The 22,655-nt window shown below is 35.3% G+C and overlaps 1 protein-coding gene across 1 annotated transcript in view; it reads left to right on the top strand.

The window, feature by feature from the left end:
• Positions 1-22,655, top strand: part of ADGRV1 (adhesion G protein-coupled receptor V1) — a 517,368-nt gene that overhangs the window by 100,659 nt on the left and 394,054 nt on the right. The window contains exons 28-37 of the mRNA XM_025438360.3: positions 740-1,349; positions 4,534-4,749; positions 6,631-6,846; positions 7,552-7,796; positions 8,991-9,172; positions 9,985-10,796; positions 13,284-13,493; positions 19,919-20,049; positions 21,082-21,181; positions 22,132-22,311. Coding sequence (XP_025294145.3) covers positions 740-1,349; positions 4,534-4,749; positions 6,631-6,846; positions 7,552-7,796; positions 8,991-9,172; positions 9,985-10,796; positions 13,284-13,493; positions 19,919-20,049; positions 21,082-21,181; positions 22,132-22,311 — 2,902 coding nt within the window. The remainder of the gene's footprint in view (positions 1-739; positions 1,350-4,533; positions 4,750-6,630; positions 6,847-7,551; positions 7,797-8,990; positions 9,173-9,984; positions 10,797-13,283; positions 13,494-19,918; positions 20,050-21,081; positions 21,182-22,131; positions 22,312-22,655) is intronic.

The raw sequence follows: 22,655 nt of genomic DNA, 5'->3' as shown, positions 1-22,655 counted from the left end.
TTTGTATAAATAATGAAGAAAGATTACTCAATGGCAGATTTTCAATAAGTTGTTGTGGAGTAATTTGAACAATCTTAGAAAGGATAACTAATTATTCAAAAAAAGAAAAAAAGAATTAAGGGAAAAAGATTAAGTTTTCTAAAATCCCTATCTTGACTGTTATTTTAAGTTAACATTTGTATTTAAAGCTATTTTTATTCCCCTTAATATATTATTGGCAAAAGTATTGCTGAAGTATATTTTAGCGAACTTTAGGAGAAATATGTTTTTTGGTGAGTTTTTCATATTATATTGAAGATAAAAGAAAATATAATTTGTTTTCAAAAATGAGTTTCATGGCTAACTTTTTAGAAAATATCACTCATTTATTACTTACAATGAAGTATATACCATCTTTGTAGTAAAAGCAAAAATTTTCATGAGTATGCTTACATATGATAATTACATTTGCTTCATTACTAATTTATGATTGCAGAAAACATACTGCTGTAGTTTGGTTAGTAGCTAAAAATGTTCAATCAATTTGTAGCTTTGTGCAATAATCACTTTTTAAGTACTCTGAGGGTCCTCAAAGATGGGTAGTACTTGGCCTTGCCTCCAAGAATCTTATATACTTGAGAAAAACTAGTAGAAAATAAAATAAAAATTTAATATCTTGCTATCATTCTATATTTACAAACTTCTAAATCAGTGATTTTAATCTCTCTTTTAATACATTTTGCTATTAAATATTTTATAGATTATAAGAAGCCATGGAGCTCTGTCTCAAGTGACTTTGTTTTGGAGCATAGGCTCTGATCCTGATGGCGATCTTGCCTTCACCTCTGGCAACGTCACATTTGAGATTGGGCAGACGAGTGCCAACATCACATTGGAAATACTTCCAGATGAAGATCCAGAACTGGATAAGGCGTTCTCTGTGTCAATCCTCAGTGTCTCCAGTGGTTCCTTGGGAGTTCATACTAATGCCACGTTAACAGTTTTGGCTAGTGACGATCCTTGTGGGATCTTCATCTTTTCTGAGAAAAATAGACCTATCAAAGTTGAGGAAGCAATGCAAAATATCACGCTGTCAGTGATAAGGTTAAAAGGCCTCATGGGGAAAGTCATAGTCACATACACAACGCTGGATGATATGGAAAAACCGCCTTATTTTCCACCTAGTATAGCCAGAGCAACTCAAGGAAGAGACTATATACCAGCTTCTGGATTTGCTCTTTTCAGAGCCAATCAGAGTGAGGCAACCATAACTATTTCAATTTTGGATGATGATGAACCAGAAAGATCGGAGTCTGTGTTTATTGAACTACTGAACTCTACTTTAATAGAGAAAGTACAGAATCGCCCAAGTAAGTAATCATTAGTGTGTTATTATTATTATTGGAGGTAAGAATCCTAAAAAAATAAATCAAGAATTGGTATAGTAGAAAATTATATAAAAATAGTAAGCTCCAGTTTTGAAAGTATTGCCTTACAGAAGTTTATAAGACAAATGGAAGTGGGACACCTGAAAACATACGATTATTTTTAAGAGCCCCTTATGTTCCCAAACTAAGTTGTTAAAAGCTGCTGGGTAATCCGGTGCAACTGACATCTAGTACTATTGTATTATATATTATAGCTTCCAAATCATTCTAGAGTCAATCTGGGGGTTCCAGGGACAGTCCTGGTAGCAAGATCCTGAGTCTCTTTCACCTTGATCCAGTCTGAAAGATTCCTTCACCCATAGAGCCTCTTTGGCAATGAGCATATGGATACAGCAACTGCATGAGGGAAGGGGGACAGAAGTGTGTAGCAGTAAGAAATCCTGTACATTTGTGGGTCACTAAAAGTTAAGAAGGCACTGGTTGGCAATAGGAATGGGGAGTGACCTATGTTAGGCAGATGATGTGGTGCGGCAACTTCTTTGGAAAAGTAGCAGCCACTTCCCCTGGGGTTGTGGCTCAGTGGCTTTTAGAGTTAGGTGTCTACAGGTAGAGAGCAGACCTTATGCTTGCAGAGCTGAAAGCAGTTATTGTGTTATACCTTGTTCATTAGTCACATCTCTCTAAGAGGACATATACCTTTAGAAAGTTGTTTTTAAACAAAGGCAAGGATCTAGATCTCCTGGAATAAGAGAAAAAGCAGATGAAGAAATATTAGTGATATTAATTCGATATCAGTTTAACATCAGTTTTAGGACAATATTTATAAGAAGACAAACAAAACATTCTAAAGGAAACTGGAATTACATATTCTAAAAGTAAGATTCCAAGAGCTACATGTTGACTGTTGACTGTGTTTTGCCATATAGACTAAGGTTTCTCGTAAACAAATTTCTTCACCTTACTGTCATACCTTTATGGATATACTATATAGTGAGCAACATTCTTGTCCACAATGTAGGTAATTGCAGATCAGTATTATGGAAGGAAATTTACTTTATAGGACAACTATTAACATTAAATATTCAGGTTATAGTCAAGGTTAAAATTCTCACACAATATCCATCCTTTTTTTCCTTAACAAGATTTAGGATCAGTTCTAATAGCAAATAAATTGTAATAAAATCTAGTGACTAGTCTTACTAAGTAAGAATTATAAATAAATAAACAAAAGGATTATGAAGTAAAGCCTGGTTTCAAAGAACTCACAGTTTATTGAGCGAGATAAAAATAAAACCAGAAGGGAGTATCAAATATAGCAGTGGCTAGGAGCTATGTGTGTTGGTGTAAGATAACTTATCTTCCAATATATTGTAATAAACTATTGGACATAAACTTTTTCAGCCCCAGTTTCCTTATCTTTTATACCAAAATACATTGGGGCTTGAGTACAATAATGTATATGAAAATTTATGCAGTATCTGGCACATGGTAAACATTCAGTAAATATTAACAGTTATTGTTAATAACAAGGTATGCAGGATATCAGTGTGCTATGGGATAGGTGAGACAATTGACATGTAATTTATACTTGTTATGTCCCTGGAACCAGGTAGCATATTTGGGGCAATTCACAATAGGCATAAGATAGATGTGAAATAATTAAAGAATAATTAAATGCAAATCTGTGTGATGTTGACTACAGTGTAATAGGCAAAATCAGTGTAGGACCTGATAGGGTCTCTGTTACTGTACTCTGAGTATAATCATTAACTTGGAGGAGAGCACTGTGAGAAGACTGGTGATCAGCACCTGGATAAGCGCAGAGCACAGTATGAACAGTTTGAATAATTGAAGGTATACGTGGCTTGATGAGGAATTGTATATAGGGAGCAAGGGATTACATAAACCCTCACAGGATGCCTCTTGATGTGTCTAGCAGGCACTGGCATGATACCTTATGTGACTTCTTCACCGTCTATGTGCCTCTGATTACTCATCGGTGAAATGTGGACAGTGTTACCTGCCCCAAAGAGGTGGCGTAGGGATTAAATGACTTGACACAAGAGAAGTGCTTAGAACAATGCCTGGCAAATTCTTTTGTAATTTAGTTGTATTTAATTATATTGGTTTATAGTTTTTTATTTTCACTATGATATAATTTAGCATGGTCTGTGGGTTTCTATCACTGAAATTAAATGGTGTTACTGTTTTTAGATTGTCCGAAAATGTTACATTTTATTATCACATATTTCCAAATAATGCAGTTGTTAGAGATACTCTAAATATCAACTCAAAATTGTTTACTGCTATTAAGTTTGTTGATGGTTCTTCATTTGTGTTAAGAGGTCATTTTTTACGTTGTTTTGGCAAGGGTGGTAGTTGGAATTGAACCTAGAAGATAATTTAGAGAGAGTTTGTAGAAGGTCCTCAATGCCTTCAAAACAAGTTTTGCTGTCTCCAAAATCAGTGGAAAGTGAGAAGAGAGCCTTGAAAGTATTGAGCACACTTTATTGTACCAGCATTGGGGTAGCACTGAGGCTGACTTTGCACTCTGCATTCTGCACTCTTAACTAAGATGGGACAAAAAGGAATGGGTTTGTGAGCAAGGACAGGGAAACAGAGAGGCAGTAATCTAATTACAGTATGATGATTTGCAGCTGGTCTTTGAGGGCACGAAGCTTAATGACTTTCCTACTCAGTTTTGCAACTGAAATGCTGTTTTTTAAAATTTTTATGTCATGCTGGTAACTAATTAGAAGAGCACAGTCCTGTAGGTACTGTTATTATCTGTTGTAATATTATGTAAAGTGATGATTGACTGGAACTCCATAAACTGTGAGTTTTGACACATTTCCAATGCTTATTAAAATATTCCTGTAAGATAACTATTCCTTTGCTAACAATTCTGTAATAAAAATCTCTCTAAAATGTAAAGCTACAAGAGAGCAGGGACTTTGTTTCATTGATTTTTGTTAACCCAGTGTCTAGATTAGTGCTGGTACATAGTAGTCAGTACATATCTTTTTTTTTTTTTTTAAATATATAAATAGTAGAGAGAAACAACAAATGAGGCTCCCATTTGCTGATGGAATCTTGCTGAGGTTTCCTGATGACTTTTGGCCATCGGGTAGAATTTTGATATACTAGCCTTTCTTCTGTCTTTCAGTTCCAAATTCTCCACGTCTTGGGCCTAAGGTAGAAACTATTGCTCATCTAATCATCATCGCCAATGATAATGCATTTGGAACTCTTCAGCTATCAGCACCAATTGTTCGAGTGGCAGAAAATCATGTTGGACCCATTATCAACGTGACTAGAGCAGGAGGAGCATTTGCAGATGTTTCTGTGAAGTTTAAAGCTGTGCCAATAACTGCAGTTGCAGGTAAGAAAAGACCTCCAAGGAGCAGTGAAGTGGTTTAGAGGGAAATTATATCCTTAATTAACCAAAGCCACTTACAGATGTAGTTAGAAAAATCAACCAGAAAAAATAATTCTCTTGCATCTTTTTAAAGGCATAAAAATAAATCTTTTGTCTTGTATTTATGACACAGATTTTATAGAATTTTTTTTAAAGATTTATTTATTTATTTATGACAGACATAGAGAGAGAGAGAGAGGCAGAGACACAGGAGGAGGGAGAAGCAGGCTCCATGCTGGGAGCCTGATGCAGGACTCGATCCCTGGACTCCAGAATCGCGCCCTGGGCCAAAGGCAGGCGCTAAACGGCTGAGCCACCCAGGGATTCCCAGATTCTGTAGAATTTAAAAAAAAAATGTTAGCAAAACTGTATATGAATTTTAAAGTTAAAATGACCATAGTGCCAGGTGGAGTGCCAGGTGGCTCAGTCAGTTAAGCATCTGCCTTTGGCTCAGGTCATGATCCCAGGGTCCTGGGGTAGAGTCTCCCACACACCCCCACCTCCCAAGCATTGGGCTTCCTGCTCAGTGGGGAGTCTACTTCTCCCTTCCCCGCTGGCCCCCCACCCCACTTGTGCCCCTGCTCTCTCTCTCTCTTTCAAATAAATAAATAAAATCTTAAAAAAAAGGTTAAAATGACCAAAATTTGCACAAACCAATGAAAAGGAAACTAGGGAAAGTATTGTTAGGCTTTCTCTGTGTGTACTTTTTAGTTATTTGAAAGGGATTCATGTGTAAATGATCCTGAGGAATGCAGGATAAAATGTGCAGCCACATGGTTGCAGTGCTTGGCAACAGTCTTGTCTCTCAACCCATTTATCTTGCTTGTTTATTTATTTATAAAGAATGTGGAAGAGGCAATGGCTAGAATTAACTATTCTCTGTAAGCAAAATGATTTCATTGCCAAATGCAAACATGAGGAGACTGCCTTTTTTGTTGGTGCAGTTAGAGCATCTAGAGGGAGATCTGCCCTGAGAGATTCAATTAGAATCTTTCTAGCATGCATTTAAAGGAACATGAGTGTGAATGGATAGGATAGCATGTTCCATTCTTTGAAATAAATCATCTGGATATGATGTTTGCTTGAAAAGATAATAAACCAGTCTCACCTAGTCCCTACATGGGCTGTGTGTGTGTGTGTGTGTGTACGTGTGTGCATGTGGAATGGGTAGCCTAGAGGAATGCCTGATTGTCCAACAGTAGGGATGAATCGATGTTCTAGAAAATTAGCCCTTAGACTTCATACGAAGGCTCTCTGCTTTCCCTTCCCAGCGTTTGACCAGAAGCAAAGCCACTGCCAATCTGAGCAGTATGCAGTAGCAGCTTTTAATCCAATTTTTAGGAAAACCCATAGTTTCCAGCTATAACATTGATGATGCGGACATGCCTATGTCTGTGCAACAGTACAACTTATCTTTTTAGTGAGGTCAGAATTCTCGTTCTGTTCTTTGTTTTAAAAGTATTGTGAGTATTTTGTTTCTCTTTGTAGATAAGAGGTTATCTTGTGGTAACAGATGACGCAATGTATCTTTGTCTCAGGTCATATCTGTATCATATCTATATCATCTGTGTCTGTTATGACAAGTAGAAATTATGTACCTGACTTTCTAAAAATAAAGGATAGCCTTGAACACCCTCTGGAGGTTGTTTTCATTATTTTATGATCTCAGATCTATTTTTTTCTGGGAAGAGAGGTAAAATCTTTTTGTTTACGATATAGTCAATATCCTCAAAAAAGCTTTACAAGTGTATCTGTGGAATTTGATATAGTATTCCACTCATGTATGGCATGTTTAACGATCATATTTGGGAATAAGTCTCGGCATTTTGCTTTTTATTTTTATAGGTGAAGATTATAGCATAGCTTCATCAGATGTGGTCTTGCTAGAAGGGGAAACCAGCAAAGCTGTGCCAATATATATCATTAATGACATCTACCCTGAACTAGAAGAATCATTTCTTGTGCAGTTGCTGAATGAAACAACAGGAGGAGCCAAACTAGGGGCATTAACAGAGGCGATCATCATTATTGAGGCCTCTGATGACCCCTATGGATTATTTGGTAACCAAACTAGTTTGTGCCTTTGTTTTAACTTGTCAATATAGATCATGCATTTCTTTATTTTTAGGGACTTAGAATTAATTTGATTGTGTTCCCCTTTTTAACTGGGTGTTACTGACATATAGGGTATTTAAGCACCCGCCCTAGTAGTGGTTAGTGGTCATTAAAAAAAATAAATCAGCATCTTAGCATAAATACGGAAGGGACCAACTTTTAGGCTTGTAAGTCAGATCTGGCTTCTAGATGTGTTTTGTGGATCTTTGACAATTCTTTCAAAAATTAATTTGCATAAATTTACACAAAAATCTGGATTTCTGGGCTTTCTTGACTAGCAGGAAATCTGGCAGCATTGTGCCTCCCTTCCTGCATATCATCAGTCGTGAGAGCAAAATAGCAGTTGCCTCTGTGGACCAGCAGTTAGCCACAGAACTCACTAGACCCACTTCACTAATGACTGATACATGCCTGACCGCTGTGGGATTCTCAGTTTGTAACTTCTGCTTCTGTCATAATGAGTAATAATGTGGAAATTTTGGCAGGCCTGAACGATTAGTATCACAGCATGCTACTCTGACTTGAGGGGGTTTAGCTATTTATATTTAGACTGTGTAGGAGAAAAAACAATCAACTCTAGGCGATAATGGTTAGCTTTGTGTTGCCTCAGTTTCACTTTATATTTGAAATTAATTCTGTTCTGCCCTTCAGGTTTTCAGATTACTAAACTTATTGTAGAGGAACCTGAGTTTAACTCAGTGAAGGTAAACCTGCCAATAATTCGAAATTCTGGGACACTCGGCAATGTTACTGTTCAGTGGGTCGCCACCATTAATGGACAGCTTGCTACTGGTGACCTGCGAGTTGTCTCAGGTAATGTGACCTTTGCCCCTGGGGAAACCATTCAAACCTTGTTGTTAGAGGTCCTGGCTGACGACGTTCCGGAGATTGAAGAGGTGAGAGGAATGGCTAGTATAGAATGACACTGTAAATCATACCTTGTCTTATAGTGACTAGAACAGATAGCTGTTGTGGCATTTATAGAGAATGTCAAGTTAATTATTTCTGCAAGAATTTTCAAAATATGGTAGTGTAAAAGTGATTCTTACAGATAAACAAAAACAATATTCTACAAGGTCTTATATATATATCACAGTTCATTAATGTAAATTTTTTGTACAATGATGTATTTTTCCACTTTTTTGTTTAGTGATTAATATATCTTTTCATATAAACTCTTAATTTGTTTGTATCCAGAGTCCCTTTTAGCTTGAGTGTGAACCAGTCTTAATTAAGTTTAGATTTTGATTTTCTACTCATTTACTTATTTATTGTTTGATCATTTTGAATATTTCCTACATGACAAATACCAGCTAGACATATCTTCCTGATATTTATTTTTCATGATGAAGAAGCTAGGTGGCAAATAAAAATAGAGTCTCAATAGGAAAGTTGATTCATTACTAACATATATTAACTGAAGATAATTTTATATTATGAAATTCAAGTATTATTAAAGCCTAGGTCTCATTTACTTTTAATAGCATTTATTTTTAATAATACCAAGTTTTCATAGAGGTCCATAACATTTCTTTGGAATCCTAACTGTGTCATTTTTCAGTTTTGAAATATTAGATGTCAGTTAATACATATAAAACACTTCTCTTTCCTTTTCTCTGAATTTAGGCAGTGTTATGATATGATGGCTTTTGGTTTAAATTTTGTGAGAATTTCCATTTAAGACAATGTGGGAAATGAAACATAATAGATTAGCTACTTACGAAACATACATGCAGTATTTTCTCTAAATAAAAAAACGTATAGAATGGACATAAAAATGTATTATTGAAATGGTGACTATAAACAAGGATCTTAAAATTGATTCACAAATTATATAACTGAATATTAAGAAATTTAAATGGCCTGTTATGTATAATCGTGCTTTATTACTAAAAGCTGATAATGTATTATTCTGTTACATATTGGGTTTATAAATGTAATGGGGGGAATTCTTTTGAGTCCATTCATATTACATTATGTTTTGTTCTTGTCCTTGTATGAATTGTATTTTGATGATTCTCCACCTGCATCATTGTTATTTTAATTTCAGAACTGGGATTCTGTTAAGGAAATTTTCACTGTATTTTTAGGTTATCCAAGTGCAACTAACCGATGCCTCCGGTGGAGGTACTATCGGGTTAGATCGAGTGGCAAATATTGTAATTCCTGCCAATGATAATCCTTATGGTACAGTAGCCTTTGTTCAGTCGGTTTATCGTGTTCAAGAGCCTCTGGAGCGAAGTTCCTGTGCTAACATAACTGTTAGGCGAAGGTATATGAAATAATAGCTTGCATCTGTGGGGGGATGGGGATTGTGTGTGGTGGGAAATGACCTCTTGTGCAATTAAATAATTTAGGTTTGGTGGTGGTTATATAATGTAAATTACTTTATAGGTTTGGTAATTTGTTAATTGAATTTTGCCTGTCAATATGAAAAGCCCAATATGTTTATCATACCTGTTATTAGTGAAATAGATAATAGATTATACATCACTGGGCTTTGTAACCACAGAAAGTTATTGCTCTAATCTATGATTTGTTTGAATTAGATCTTCAATACAACTAGCTTCCAAAGTAAAGAATATTCAGATGCTGCATGAAGTGGTTGGTTTTCAGTTTTGTTTTGTTTTTTTTCTGTGTGTGTGAGAGGCAGTGTAAAGTTCACTGAACTCCTTCAGAAATAGAGAATAAGGGGTCTTGGGAATTGGTGGCAAGTAATTGCATTTTCTTACAGTGCACTCATGCTATTATCATTATTTGTTTCAGTGCAATCTGGTAATGAAAATTCATTTTCTAATTCTGTTTGATAATTCTGAAACAAATAAGATTTGCATATCTTGCAGAACCTCTTTATAGCTTGGTCAACAATAACGATTGTTTAATTGAAAATCGGCAAGATTCACTTACATGAGAAAATAAAATGTTGAAAGATAAATATATTTAAGGAACATGATTGTGTTTGTACTTTCACTTTACATACTTTAAAAAAAAGTGGAAACTGCAGTCCATATTTTCCTTTTCTATGTAATCCGCAGATTGCTTTGAGTGCTTAACCTGTCTTTTAATTGTTACTCCATGTTTTAGCGGAGGGCACTTTGGTCGGCTGTTGTTGTTCTACAGTACTTCTGATATTGATGTAGTGGCTCTTGCAGTCGAGGAAGGTCAAGATTTACTGTCCTACTATGAATCGCCAATTCAAGGGGTGCCTGACCCGCTGTGGAGAACTTGGGTGAATGTCTCGGCAATGAAGGAACCCCAGTATGCCTGTGCCACTGTATGTCTCAAAGAACATGCATGCTCAGCGTTTTCTTTTTTCAGTGCTTTTGAGGGCCCTCAATGTTTTTGGATGACATCATGGATCAGTCCAGTGGTTAATGACTCAGACTCCTGGACCTACAGGAAAAACATGACCAGGGTAGCGTCTCTGTTTAGTGGTCAGGCTGTGGCTGGGAGTGACTATGAGCCTGTGACAAGGCAATGGGCCATAATGCTGGAAGGTGATGAATTTGCAAATCTCACAGTTTCTATTCTTCCTGATGATTTCCCAGAGATGGATGAGAGTTTTCTAATTTCTCTCCTTGAAGTTCACCTCATGAACATCACAGCCAATTTTAAAAACCAACCAACCATAGGACAGCTAAATACTTCTACAGTTGTCATAGCACTAAATGGTGATGCCTTTGGAGTGTTTGTGATCTACAGTATCAGTCCCAATACCTCAGAAGATGGCTCGTATGTGGAAGTTCAGGAGCAGCCCCAAACCACAGTGGAGCTCATGATCCACAGAACGGGGGGCAGCTTAGGTCAGGTGACAGTTGAATGGCGTGTTGTTGGTGGAACTGCCACTGAAGGTTTAGATTTTATAGGTGCTGGAGATATTCTGACTTTTGCTGAAGGTAAGTGATGGTTCTAAACGGATTTCAGTTTCCCCTAGTAGAGTTGTCATAGTTAATTTTTCTGATAATGGCCATTCTTACTGTGTAGATTCTTGCTAATATATGTAAGTGCAACGTGGTTTAAACAAGAAGTTAGTTAGATTGTTAATGGTTGACCCATGACGTATGTAGGCTGATGTGTATCTCTTTTAGTTTATTAAAAAGAGAAGGTTTTCAAGGAATGTATGGATTTTATTCCTTTATAGTACTAGCAGTGCTTATAAGTCAACAGAGGCAACTCTAAGGCAAATTCTAATTTTCTAAGGGAAGTTGCCAGAGTTCATACTGTTTATCTTTAGAAATTATTTTCATTGAAGATTTATCCTGATTTGTCTAGTACATGTAAAAAGAGCTTCCCAGTTAATACTCATTTTCCTAGTTACCAGTACTTCTTGCACAGGATAATCTTCAATGAAAATAATTTGCATAATAAATAGTATGAACTTTGCATAAATAGCAAAGTAGCATAAATAGTATGAACTTTGATGATTTCTTTCATATTAAATTAAGCATAGGGATAGGTCAATTTATAATAATGTTCTTAGGCTTGGATGGGATAGCTATTGTAAATTTTTGTGAATAATATACTTAAAGATAACTTGGCCTAGAGATGACAATTAGGGTCAGATTCACTGATTCTTTTTCAGGAATGGCTGAATCATCTAATATTTGAAAGTTTGGAAATTTCATTTGTTCAAATAAACATCTTTGGGTGGAGAAAGTTATTTATTGTTTAAATCCTGATTTGGGGAATTATAGATTCCATATAGTTTTTAGCGTAGTGTTTTTCTGATAAGAAAAATGTATACTCACTATATACAAAAAATGAAGGAAATAAGAGTATTCACGATTCCATGTCTTAGAGCAATTCATTGCATCTTTTTTTTGTTTGTTTGACTTTTTTGCGTATACTATTTTTGGAAACAGTAATTGGGGGTCATGATCATGATTCATATGTAGTATACTTTTTGAAATACCTAATAAGCATTGTGTTTAGAGTACATTTTAAAAATAGTATGTCACATTTCTATAATGGCTATTTCCTAGTAAATCATTTAGGTAATGATGGGATATGATCTGCTTGGTGGAGGTTGGGATAAAGGTTGGTATTTGGTAACATTTCTTCTTATTTCAAATAAAATAATGGAAATTTAATGAGAATGACTGGAGTTGAAAATTTGAAGTTAGATTTTTTTCAGTAGCTTTAGTAACTACAATGAAAGTTTTCATATGAAGTAATACCATTATACAAGTTAGTATTACCTTGAATTGTAACTTTAGCATCACACAAAATGGACTATTTTTAATAGCGAACCTAGATTCTTAGGTAATCTTTAATCTTTTGATGCAGTCTTGATACTGTGAATTGATGAAATGCAGCAGGGTCACAAGAGAACATGCATTCATATCCCCTTTCTCCTTTTCCCTGCCTTTTCTCATTTCACTCTTTCATCATCTTTCCAGAAAGTGGCAAAGCAATAGGTGGAGGATAATAGGCTGAACTGCAGAAGCCATGTTGAGTTTAGGGGTGTTCACTGATGCTTTATATGCTAGTGGGGTCCTAGACCAAATTGAAAAGTAGATTGCTTGAGCCTTGTCACTGTCACTCATTTCTGAATTCCCTTTTTACCTCCTTCCTTCATTTACCCACATCCTGGAAACTGGTATTTGATGCTGTCATCTCGTTTTTCCAAAGATCTTATCTCATTCGGGCTGGTTCTTTCACTTGGAATTTGCCATCCCTTTCCTGTTTGCCATTTTGACCACCATTCTCTTAGTGTTCCTAATCTTTCAGGGAGGTATTGGCTTGATTACCTGAAGAAATAATGTGTGAATCCCATTATTCACAGTAATGCTAGAATGAGAGAGAGACTACATTCACCTAGGGAGAGATCTGTTTCTCAACAGAAGGTGCTTTAGAAGTACTTTTACTAGCTGGGCCATTGTTCTAGGCAAAAGACCAGGAATAAAACTGCGATTCTTTGAAATAAGTCTACCCTTTAGGGACGCGGGACGCCTGGGTGGCTTAGCGCTTGAGCGTCTGCCTTCGGCTCAGGGCATGATCCGGGCGTTGGAGCCCCGTATTGGGCTCCCTGCATGGAACCTGCTTCTCTCTTTGTCTCTGACTTCGCCTCTCTCTCAGTCTGTGTCTCTCATGAATAAATAAAATGTTTAAAAAATAATAATTTTACCCATTAAATTTTTCCATAATTCAAAATGTCCTTCTCTACAATCTGTTCATATTAATAAAATTTTACAGTGTTTTATATGTGAAGGAATATAGATTACCATACAACATTTGCTTACAGTTATACTGATATTGCTCATAATATTCATTTACATATTTGTACCTAACTTTTTGAAGTGGAAGTAATTTTTGGGTCTTTGTGGATTCTCTGTGTTGATGATTTTGTTACTTTGGTTTTTATTCTATTAATTTTTTTATAGGTGAAACCAAAAAGACCGCCATCTTAGCCATTTTAGATGATTCTGAGCCAGAGGATGATGAAAGCATCATCATTAGTTTGGTGTACACTGAAGGGGGAAGTAGAATTTTGCCCAGCTCTGACACTGTGAGAGTGAACATTCTGGCCAATGACAACGTGGCAGGAATTGTTAGCTTTCAGACGGCTTCCAGATCTGTCATAGGTCACGAAGGTGGGTTCCTTTTTTTGCTCAGCATATTCATTCTTTTTTCTATGGAGGTCATTTTTTGCTTACTCTTTTAAAGTTTCCAGTGTGTTGTGTTTGTTTGTTTGTTTTTTAATCCTTTCATTACTTTGTAGAGCTGTGTACGTTAGCATGCTTGGAGCTTAGCTGGGAAGGGGTCTGTTTAACTACTTAGGAGCCTTGCAGATTCTAGCTTGTTTCCCTCCACTGATGCAGTTTTAGGAGTTAGTCAAGCTAGGGAGGCTCAGCTTTCTCATTTGTTAAATGACAAGTATTACTTACTTCGTAGTGAGGATTACATGAGTTAATGAACACTTATCACAGTTCCTAATAAGTGTATATGTACTTAGTGGTAGTAATTGATATTAAACAGTGAAACACTGACTCCTTATCCAAAACAAATAGTAGGTTGTAATTAGAGAATATTTTAGCCTGGATTTTTGTATTGTTTTGATAGATTTTACAAGTGAAGTGCCAAACTAGAAAAAAATTAGAAAGTGTCAATTTTTTTCCTTAAGAAATAGAAATTTTCTTGAATCTTTACTTAATATTTTATGTCATATGTAGGATTTTGTATATATAGACTCGTTTTAGCTTCAAATATTTTAGCAGTGTAGATGACTGCTAAAGTCTTTGACTAAGTCTGTTTGAGATAAAACTGGTATTTATAGCCTGTGTTTCACTATAGTCTGTGTTTAGAAAAAAGAATAAATAGAGAAGAAATGACAAGAACATGTATCATGTATTTGGACTTCTATTTTACAGATGAGAAAACTGAGAGGCAGAGAGATTAGGTGACTTGACAATATCATATAGCTCGTTAGTTGCTGTGCTGGAAATGTAATATGTTTTAGTGTGCATTACTTCACTGTACTCCCAACTTGCGAGTTTAACTTACCAATGCAAATGTCTGAGCTCTTTTCCAACACTCTTTCCTTTTATTAGGGGCTTAGAATCTCATGCTGTCATAGCAGTAGCGAGTAAAAATGACTAACAGGTTGCTCTGAATCCATTCTAAAGACAGATCATCAACTCTCAAAAAATTATTTGTAATACAAATAAAAAGTCATTGCAGAAATTAATGTTAGTAATAACAACAATAATACTTACTGAGTGTTTTCTGTGTGCTGGACATTATTATACTTAATTTGAACAACAGTCCTATAAAGCGGGTATAATGGTATATACATCTCATTTTCCCACAAGGAGAGTGCATTTTTGAGAAATTAAGTAGTACAGTTATTCATAGTGTAACTTAACCCCAGAATTGTCTGAATCCAGAGCCCATATTATAAGAAAATTTGTGAGAAGAAACTTAATCTGCTGCAGAACTCAACTTTGCAGGAACTTCTGGTAAATATTTCAAGTGACTCTATCTCATGTTAGAGGTGGAAATTGGTTTTTTAGAGATAATAGTTGAACTCAGGAAAATTAATAAGGTGTTTGTGGTTAGAGGAATAAAAGCAAGGTGTCAAAGATGGAGCTGTATGGAACACAAGGCTAAGGTGTTAGGAAAGGAAAAAGACCTTTTTGGAGAGAGAGAAGGCTCTGCCAGAGGTGGGAAGAGACTAAGATAAGAGTGTGTTTTCATTAATTATCAGAAAGAAAATAATTACTGTGTCTCATGATACCATAGGCAACCAGTGAGATCAGATTACCAAATAGACTGGAGGAAATAGTGGTAACTCTAAGAGGATTTTAAAGGAGAATTTGGGGTGGGAAGCAGGTACCTAAGGATGTAGAGGCCTTTAAGCAGTGTTCCTCAAAGTAGGGGCCTCAAGTCAATGCCCATCCATAAAGTGTTTGCTACTGATTTGTGGAAAGAGAAGGTAAGAAGTTCAAATAAGCCTTTCTAGAAACTTATATCTTAATTTTGCTGATAATCAAAAGCATTATCTATGGACTTGTAATTTGTATATCAATATGTTTTTTTTCAAAGAGTTTCCTCTTTGGGATCCCTGGGTGGCGCAGCGGTTTGGCGCCTGCCTTTGGCCCAGGGCGCGATCCTGGAGACCCGGGATCGAATCCCACATCGGGCTCCCGGTGCATGGAGCCTGCTTCTCCCTCTGCCTGTGTCTCTGCCTCTCTCTCTCTATCTGTGTGTGACTATCATAAATAAATAAAAATTAAAAAAAAAATAATTAAAAAAAAAAAAGAGTTTCCTCTTTGATTAGTAATTAAAATAAATGGCCATGGCCTAAATTGGTAAAAAATGTGCATTATCATATTACTCTTTGAGCATGAGTTTGGTACTAGAAAGAAAACACTGAGTTGCTTTTATTGCTTGCTTGTGTGCTCCCTAGATTTTTCATATTTTCTACATAAAAACTGAGGTGAATTTTTATTCCTTTCCTATGCCTTTATTCCCAAGTTTTTTCTAGAGTCTAAGTTAATTTTTTTAAAGCCACTGTATTGAACCTCAAGAATTCAGAATCTGTGCGTATTTTTTATGTTACCACAAGCTTGTATAGAGAAATGTGTATCAAGTGTATATGTTTACCAAAGTGAATTAATGAAAACTTAATGGTGATTCTTCAAGATAACTGCCTAACAAATAGTATTAAAAAATCATGCCTTGTGGTCTTAAACAATGTTAACACTGCTTTTGACCAAGTGTTGGAGTTTCATTTATGTGAATAGATTTAAAATGTGGACCATACTGAACTTCTGATTCTACAATAATACATTTTCAGTTCATAGGGAGAAATTGCTTTAGTGTTTAACAATGTACTGGATTCAGTAGAATTATGTTTCTCTTTTTCATGCTAAAGCAATTGGACAGATGCCCAGTAGTAAATATTACTTTCTTTCAAATGGAATGGGCAAATTTAAAAATATGGGACAATAGATTTTTACTGTGGTTGAAAACTATGTATACGTGTGCCCTTTATAAATCCATGTTAGGTGTTTCATTCAGTCATCCAGCTTGGCAGCATCGTAATCATCATGTCGTATTCAATGGATTTAAAAATTTACCTTTTTTTCAGAGACACTTTGAAATGTTTTTAGACAAAGATTGGAACAAGAAATGCAATTCTTTTTAAAAATATAGAACCTGCTATATTAGAAACACTCAATTTTTTCTTGGTTGTTTTTTTTTTTTTTTTAAAGATTTTATTTATTTATTCATGATAGTCACAGAGAGAGAGAGAGGGGCAGAGACACAGGCAGAGGGAGAAGCAGGCTCCATGCATCGGAAGCCCGACGTGGGATTCGATCCCGGGTCTCCAGGATCGCGCCCTGGGCCAAAGGCAGGCGCCAAACCGCTGCGCCACCCAGGGATCCCTCTTGGTTGTTTTTATTGATAGTTTGTGTCGTACAGTATTCATATCTCTATAGTTTAAGTCATCTTCTATTTATTGTAGAGGGCAATTAATTTGGATGGTCCATGTATATAGCATGTATACATATATCTGTTAAAATACATTTCCTCTGTTTTAATTTTCCATTATTATTACAGTGTAGTTGATGTTTATCTTTTAGAAAAACTCCTGGTTTGTTTTGGGAAATAAAAGTAGACAAAACACTCAGGGTTATTAAAATACATTTTATGTTTACATTTCATAATCTGCATTAGGTTAGGCCTAGATACTATGTGACAGATCCATTTTAGAGTTGAAGATATGTATCACCAACTTTTGGTGGACTCTGGATTTTATATCAAGATGGACTTCTGGTAATGTCATCAGACTCTTCTGTGGGTACGGGCCCTATTTAGGCTTTCATCCTGGGCAAACACTCGAAGATAGCATAGCACACAAGAAAATGTTTATATGAAAATTATAACCTACTCTCTCTGGGACATTCTTTTGGTCCTTTCCTTTATATTTAAAAGACTAAGGATTTGTTTCTTAGCTTTCCTTTTTTTATGACTATTCTTTGACTCCTCATCTAGGTAGAGGGTAACTTTCTGGTAATTTTTCCCAGGAGACATTTTAATAGACCTGGTCCTGGGAGTCTGCTTTAACGAGGAAAGTCACAACCTCCATTTTGAATATTTGTTTGGAAAATTTGCACACTCTTCATGATTTTTCATATGATTTGTAATAGACTCAGCTTACAAAATTGTATTCAAGGAATACTTTCTTTATCTTTTATTTGTGTGTGTGTGTGTGTGTGTGTGTGTGTGTGTGTGGACTGCTTCAAATTGTGTCTCTTGCAATATTTCCTTGCAAGTTACTTGCATGGTAACTTGTTTAATTTTTAAAGGTGATGCTGACTAAGTGATATTAGACTATGAGGCTTTTTTATGTAGAATTTGTAGGAGAATTTTACTTCTTTTCTCTCCATAGCATTTCATTTTTTTTTTTTTTTGCCTTTTAATGGTATATTATTCCCAAATCTCCATGTAAAATCTTGCAATCCTTTTTTATTATTATGATTAATAGTTCCCCATCAACATGGATCTTTATTGACCTACATTTTGTTTTCTTGCCATTTGTGTTCATAATGCATTTTTAGCACTGGATCAAGCTTCTGTTATTTTCTTCTTGAAGTATTAAAGTTTTGTCACTTAAAAAAATCTGAAAAACCATGACTGTGTAAATATTTTTATTTGTGTCACCAGACCTCACTGTAGGTGAAAGTGCTTAATTACTCCAAAGCTCTCTTTGTGTCTCTCAGTAATAAACTCTTTGTTTAATACAAAGCTACCCTATGGGAAATTGTGCAAGGTGTACAATAGAGGAACTCTAGGATTTCATAGTAGTGTCTATATTTTGTTCATATGAATTATACAAGTACACAATTTTTCAATGATAACTGGCAATTATGGCTGATTGCACAGGCTTTCAGTAACTCTGAAACAATCTGATTCCTAACTAGCAGTCCCTATATGGTTTAAAAAAAATCCCAAGACATAGTCTACTAATATAATGGTGATTAATTTTTTTTTGTATTGAAACACTTAAAAATGTATACATTGAAGTGTTTGAGGAAGTGTGGTTTGGAAATCTTTCTGATCCTTTGCCTTGTTTTCTGTTCTCCCCAGATAATTCATTGCACTAACGTTATGTGTGCTTAAATTTAGTATGAAGTTTTAGTGTGTTTTTTAGTAACTGAAATTAAAGATAATCTCTAAATTAATTAATCCATCATATTAGAAGAAGAAGTCTATTTTAGAAATATTTGTTCTTTTATTATCTTCAGAAATAAAAATTATAGTTTAAAAGATAGAAAAAGATGTTTATATTTTGTCATATTTCTCCTGTCCTTGTTTAAAAAATGTCAGAAGTGTTTTCTTATTTGTATAACTAAGTAATAGTGATATTTTCCATGAATATGCAGGGATTTTAACTATACATCTGTGCCACAAAATTTAAATAAGATGTGTTCTTTTAAAGCCCTCTAAACACCACTCATATCATTTCATAAAAGTAATTATTTTCTTAAAACTTCTTTTTAAAGATTTATTTATCTATTTATTTGAGAGGGATTGAGGGGAGGTGGTAGTGGGAGGGGGAGAGAGACCTAAGCAAACTTCATGCTGAATGCAGAGCTGGATGTGGGGCTCGATCCCATGACTCCAACATCCTGACCTGAACCAAAACCAAGAGTTGGTAGCCCAACCTACCCAGGTGCCCCAAAAGTAATTATTTTTTTAGTAATACAGTTCATTAGTGTACTTTGTTTTCATTATTGTATAAGACTTTTGAATTAAGTGCATTTTCAGCAAGCCATGTGGCCATCAGCAGTACTCCCTAGGAACTTACTTTCCACTTTCAGCAGTTTAAAAGAAATGATTGTCATGATTTTCAATGTGGGGATAAAAACCAGGAATGGAAACTATGAAGCATCTAAAATACCTCAATTATCCAGGAAGGAAAACTTTGGTGAAGTTACAGAGGCTGATGTACAAATTTGACATTTTCCTTTGTATTTCTTTTTATAAAACAAAATCATTGATGGTATATGTAAGTTACAATTTAAAGAAATGTGATTTTCAGGTATTTGCAAGCATTTTTATGCATGCACTGTGTAAAATCACATTGCATATCAGTGTAAGGAATTTGTGTCCTTTGGAGAAGTGAAGGAAGAATTTACTTGTGTTATTACTAGTTTTGACCATAAGGACTTTATTAATTTCTTTAAATTACAGAACATTTGTGTTCTGGTGCATGTTTTGGAGTGTATAAAAGTTTGTGTTCCCCATTTTAGCATGTGCTTTTGGTAACTTTTACGTATTGAACTTCTTGAAGTTCTATCTAAATGAAAATACTTAAACATGGGATCCCTGTGTTATTAATAAACAATAAGCATGTATGAAGCTTCTGGAAAATTTGAAACAGAACAGTCTTGTAATGTTTTTGGAAAAGGTGCCATAATAGTTGCATGTTTGGGATTTGGGTTTTGTTGAGTTCAGATGTTGCTTATTTTCTATTAAGCATTTATCAGTCTGTACATTTCATTTGCAGGAGAAATTTTGCAATTCCATGTGGTAAGAACACCTCCTGGTCGAGGAAATGTTTCTGTTAACTGGAAAATTATTGGGAAAAACCTAGAACTCAATTTTGCTAACTCTACTGGACAGCTCTTCTTTCCTGAGGTAATACCACAAAGAAAAGATTTAACACAAATTCGTAGAGAAGACAATGTATTTTGAAGGAAATGGGAAAACTCCGATTATGTAAAACAAAGTTTAACAGAAATTGACAGGGAGCTTGCTTAGAAACCTAGAGGAAAAAAAAAAAACAGTACTCAAAGAGGTTCTAAGACTTACAACGTGGGTTTGTATTTTCCTGTGTACTTGGCAGATCTTCTTGAAGGCAACAACAAATGTCAGCTTTGCATTTGAGCCAGGCTTTCTTGCTGCTCCCCTGACCTCCCACCTTTGGTGTCCCCTGTGTCGTTCTAAACATGATGGACAGTGCATGTCTGCTTCTCTTAGTCCTCCCTGTCTTGGAACTCTATCTGCAAGATGATAGCAAATATAGCTCCAAAAACAAGTATCCTTTTATGTCCTGTTCACATTGTATTTTTGAGGTTCCATTTAGAAGCTCTCTGATAGTTTGAAAGAAGGTGATAGGAAATAACTTTATAAAAACATTTCTTGGATAGGAAATCAGCACCATTTAATTATAACTCTCTCATCTTCATCTCCTTCCCATACACACTTAGTATGAATTCTTGTTGGATTATACATTTAATTCTTTTTTTCCTCCTCATTTACACTCCCTTGATATTAAGCTAAATCCCATAACTTTCCGCCTTAAGTAACTACACTGGCCTCCTACTAGCTGCTTTTCCTCCAACACCGCCTTCTTTTTCATGCTTCCATTTTCCCTGTTCATCATTGCCATAGAAATCTCCCAACGTATTGCTTTGTCTTAAATTTTCAATATTGGGTGAGATCTACATTCACTAGCTCAGCATTCAAGATCCTCCACAATTAGCCCCTATCTAACTTATGCCTGATTTCCCATTCATCAGTAGTTTTTATTTATTTTATTTTTTAAGCCACAGAATGCTTCCTTAAATGAAAATATATTTGCATGCACAATTTATAAATCTAATCAAAGCAGGAGATATTTTGTGTTCAGTGCCAATAGGGGGGTGAATTTCTTTCTGTTCAACATAGGGGTCCTTGAATAAAACAGTCTTTGTGCATTTGTTGGATGACAACGTACCTGAGGAGAAAGAAGTATACCAAGTCATTCTATATGATGTCAGCACACAAGGTAATTCAAAATTCAGTTTGATCTTTTTTTCAGGTATAGCTGTTCTTTTTAGAAAAAAATAATACTTGCCATCTCTATCTTTAACAACTAGATGTATACTAATTAAAAAGTATTACTTTATTTTTTAAAAAGTATTACTTTAAATATTATCTATCCCATAAAAATGTTAGGTCTAAAAAAAAAAAATGAGCTCCAAATGCGAACACTTCTCTTTGTGGACTCAGGAAAAACCTCTAAAGATTTTGCTAAGTATTTTCTTACAGAATAAAATAGATTTCCAAAGGAAGAATTTTTCTGTGATTCATTTTTATTAGCAGACCAATTTGGATTTGGACCAATTATATAGGTAATTCAAAACTAATCACTTCGAGCAAATTATCTGGGTACTTTTTTCAGTGTCTACTCAATTTCTGTAATTCAGATGACCATTATAGCAAATAATAACAGTAATATGTCAAGTGAAAAAATTTTATGATTTACCGTCTAGAAAAAGAAAACGAAGTAAGTCAATCGGAGAAGGACAAACATTATATGTTCTCATTCATTTGGGGAATATAAATAATAGTGAAAGGGATATAAGGGAAGGGAGAAGAAATGTGTGGGAAATATCAGAAAGGGAGACAGAACGTAAAGACTGCTAACTCTGGGAAACGAACTAGGGGTGGTAGAAGGGGAGGAGGGCGGGGGGTGGGAGTGATTGGGTGACGGGCACTGGGTGTTATTCTGTATGTTGGTAAATTGAACACCAATAAAAAATAAATTAAAAAAAAGAAAAGAAAACGAAAATGTAGGTTCTGTTTGTCAACCTGAAGATTTCTGTTAAAGGAGCCAATGAAACAGAACACTTCATGGGTACTTCAGTATGTTTCAGAGAGTGGGGCTATCTTTTAAGTATTTAGAGGTTAATGCCAAATCACCGTTAGATTTCTTATGATCCCTGTTGTTTGTAGGAGTCCCACCAGCAGGAATTGCTCTGCTTGATGCTCAAGGATATGCAGCTGTCCTGACTGTAGAAGCCAGTGATGAACCACATGGAGTTTTAAATTTTGCTCTTTCATCAAGATTTGTTTTGCTGCAAGAGGCTAACATAACAGTTCAGCTTTTCATCAACAGAGAATTCGGATCTCTAGGTTTGTGTTACTAAGTGAATGGGGTTTCTAGGCAGATTCTTTTTTAATATTCTACTTGTGTGGATGAAAGCCATTGCTAAAATAAGTCAGACAGGAAAAAAATATTTGTTAATTCAGAACAGGACTTTATAGCTTCTTTATTTTTGAAGTATATTTATTATTATTATTTTTTTAGTAATCTCTACATGCACTGTGGGGGCTCAAACCCACAACCCTGAAATCAGGTGTCACATGCTCTTCTGACAGAGCCAGCCAGGCACCCCTAACTTCTTTATTTTTGAAAGATTAAAACAATTACCTATCATCACAGAAATACTGTGTAACGATCATAAAATCTCAGCAGT

Source organism: Canis lupus, chromosome 3 (genome assembly GCF_003254725.2).
Source record: "Canis lupus dingo isolate Sandy chromosome 3, ASM325472v2, whole genome shotgun sequence".
Lineage (NCBI taxonomy): Eukaryota > Metazoa > Chordata > Mammalia > Carnivora > Canidae > Canis > Canis lupus.
Note: the sequence above shows the minus strand (reverse complement) of the source record. Positions and strands in the feature narration are given on the sequence as shown.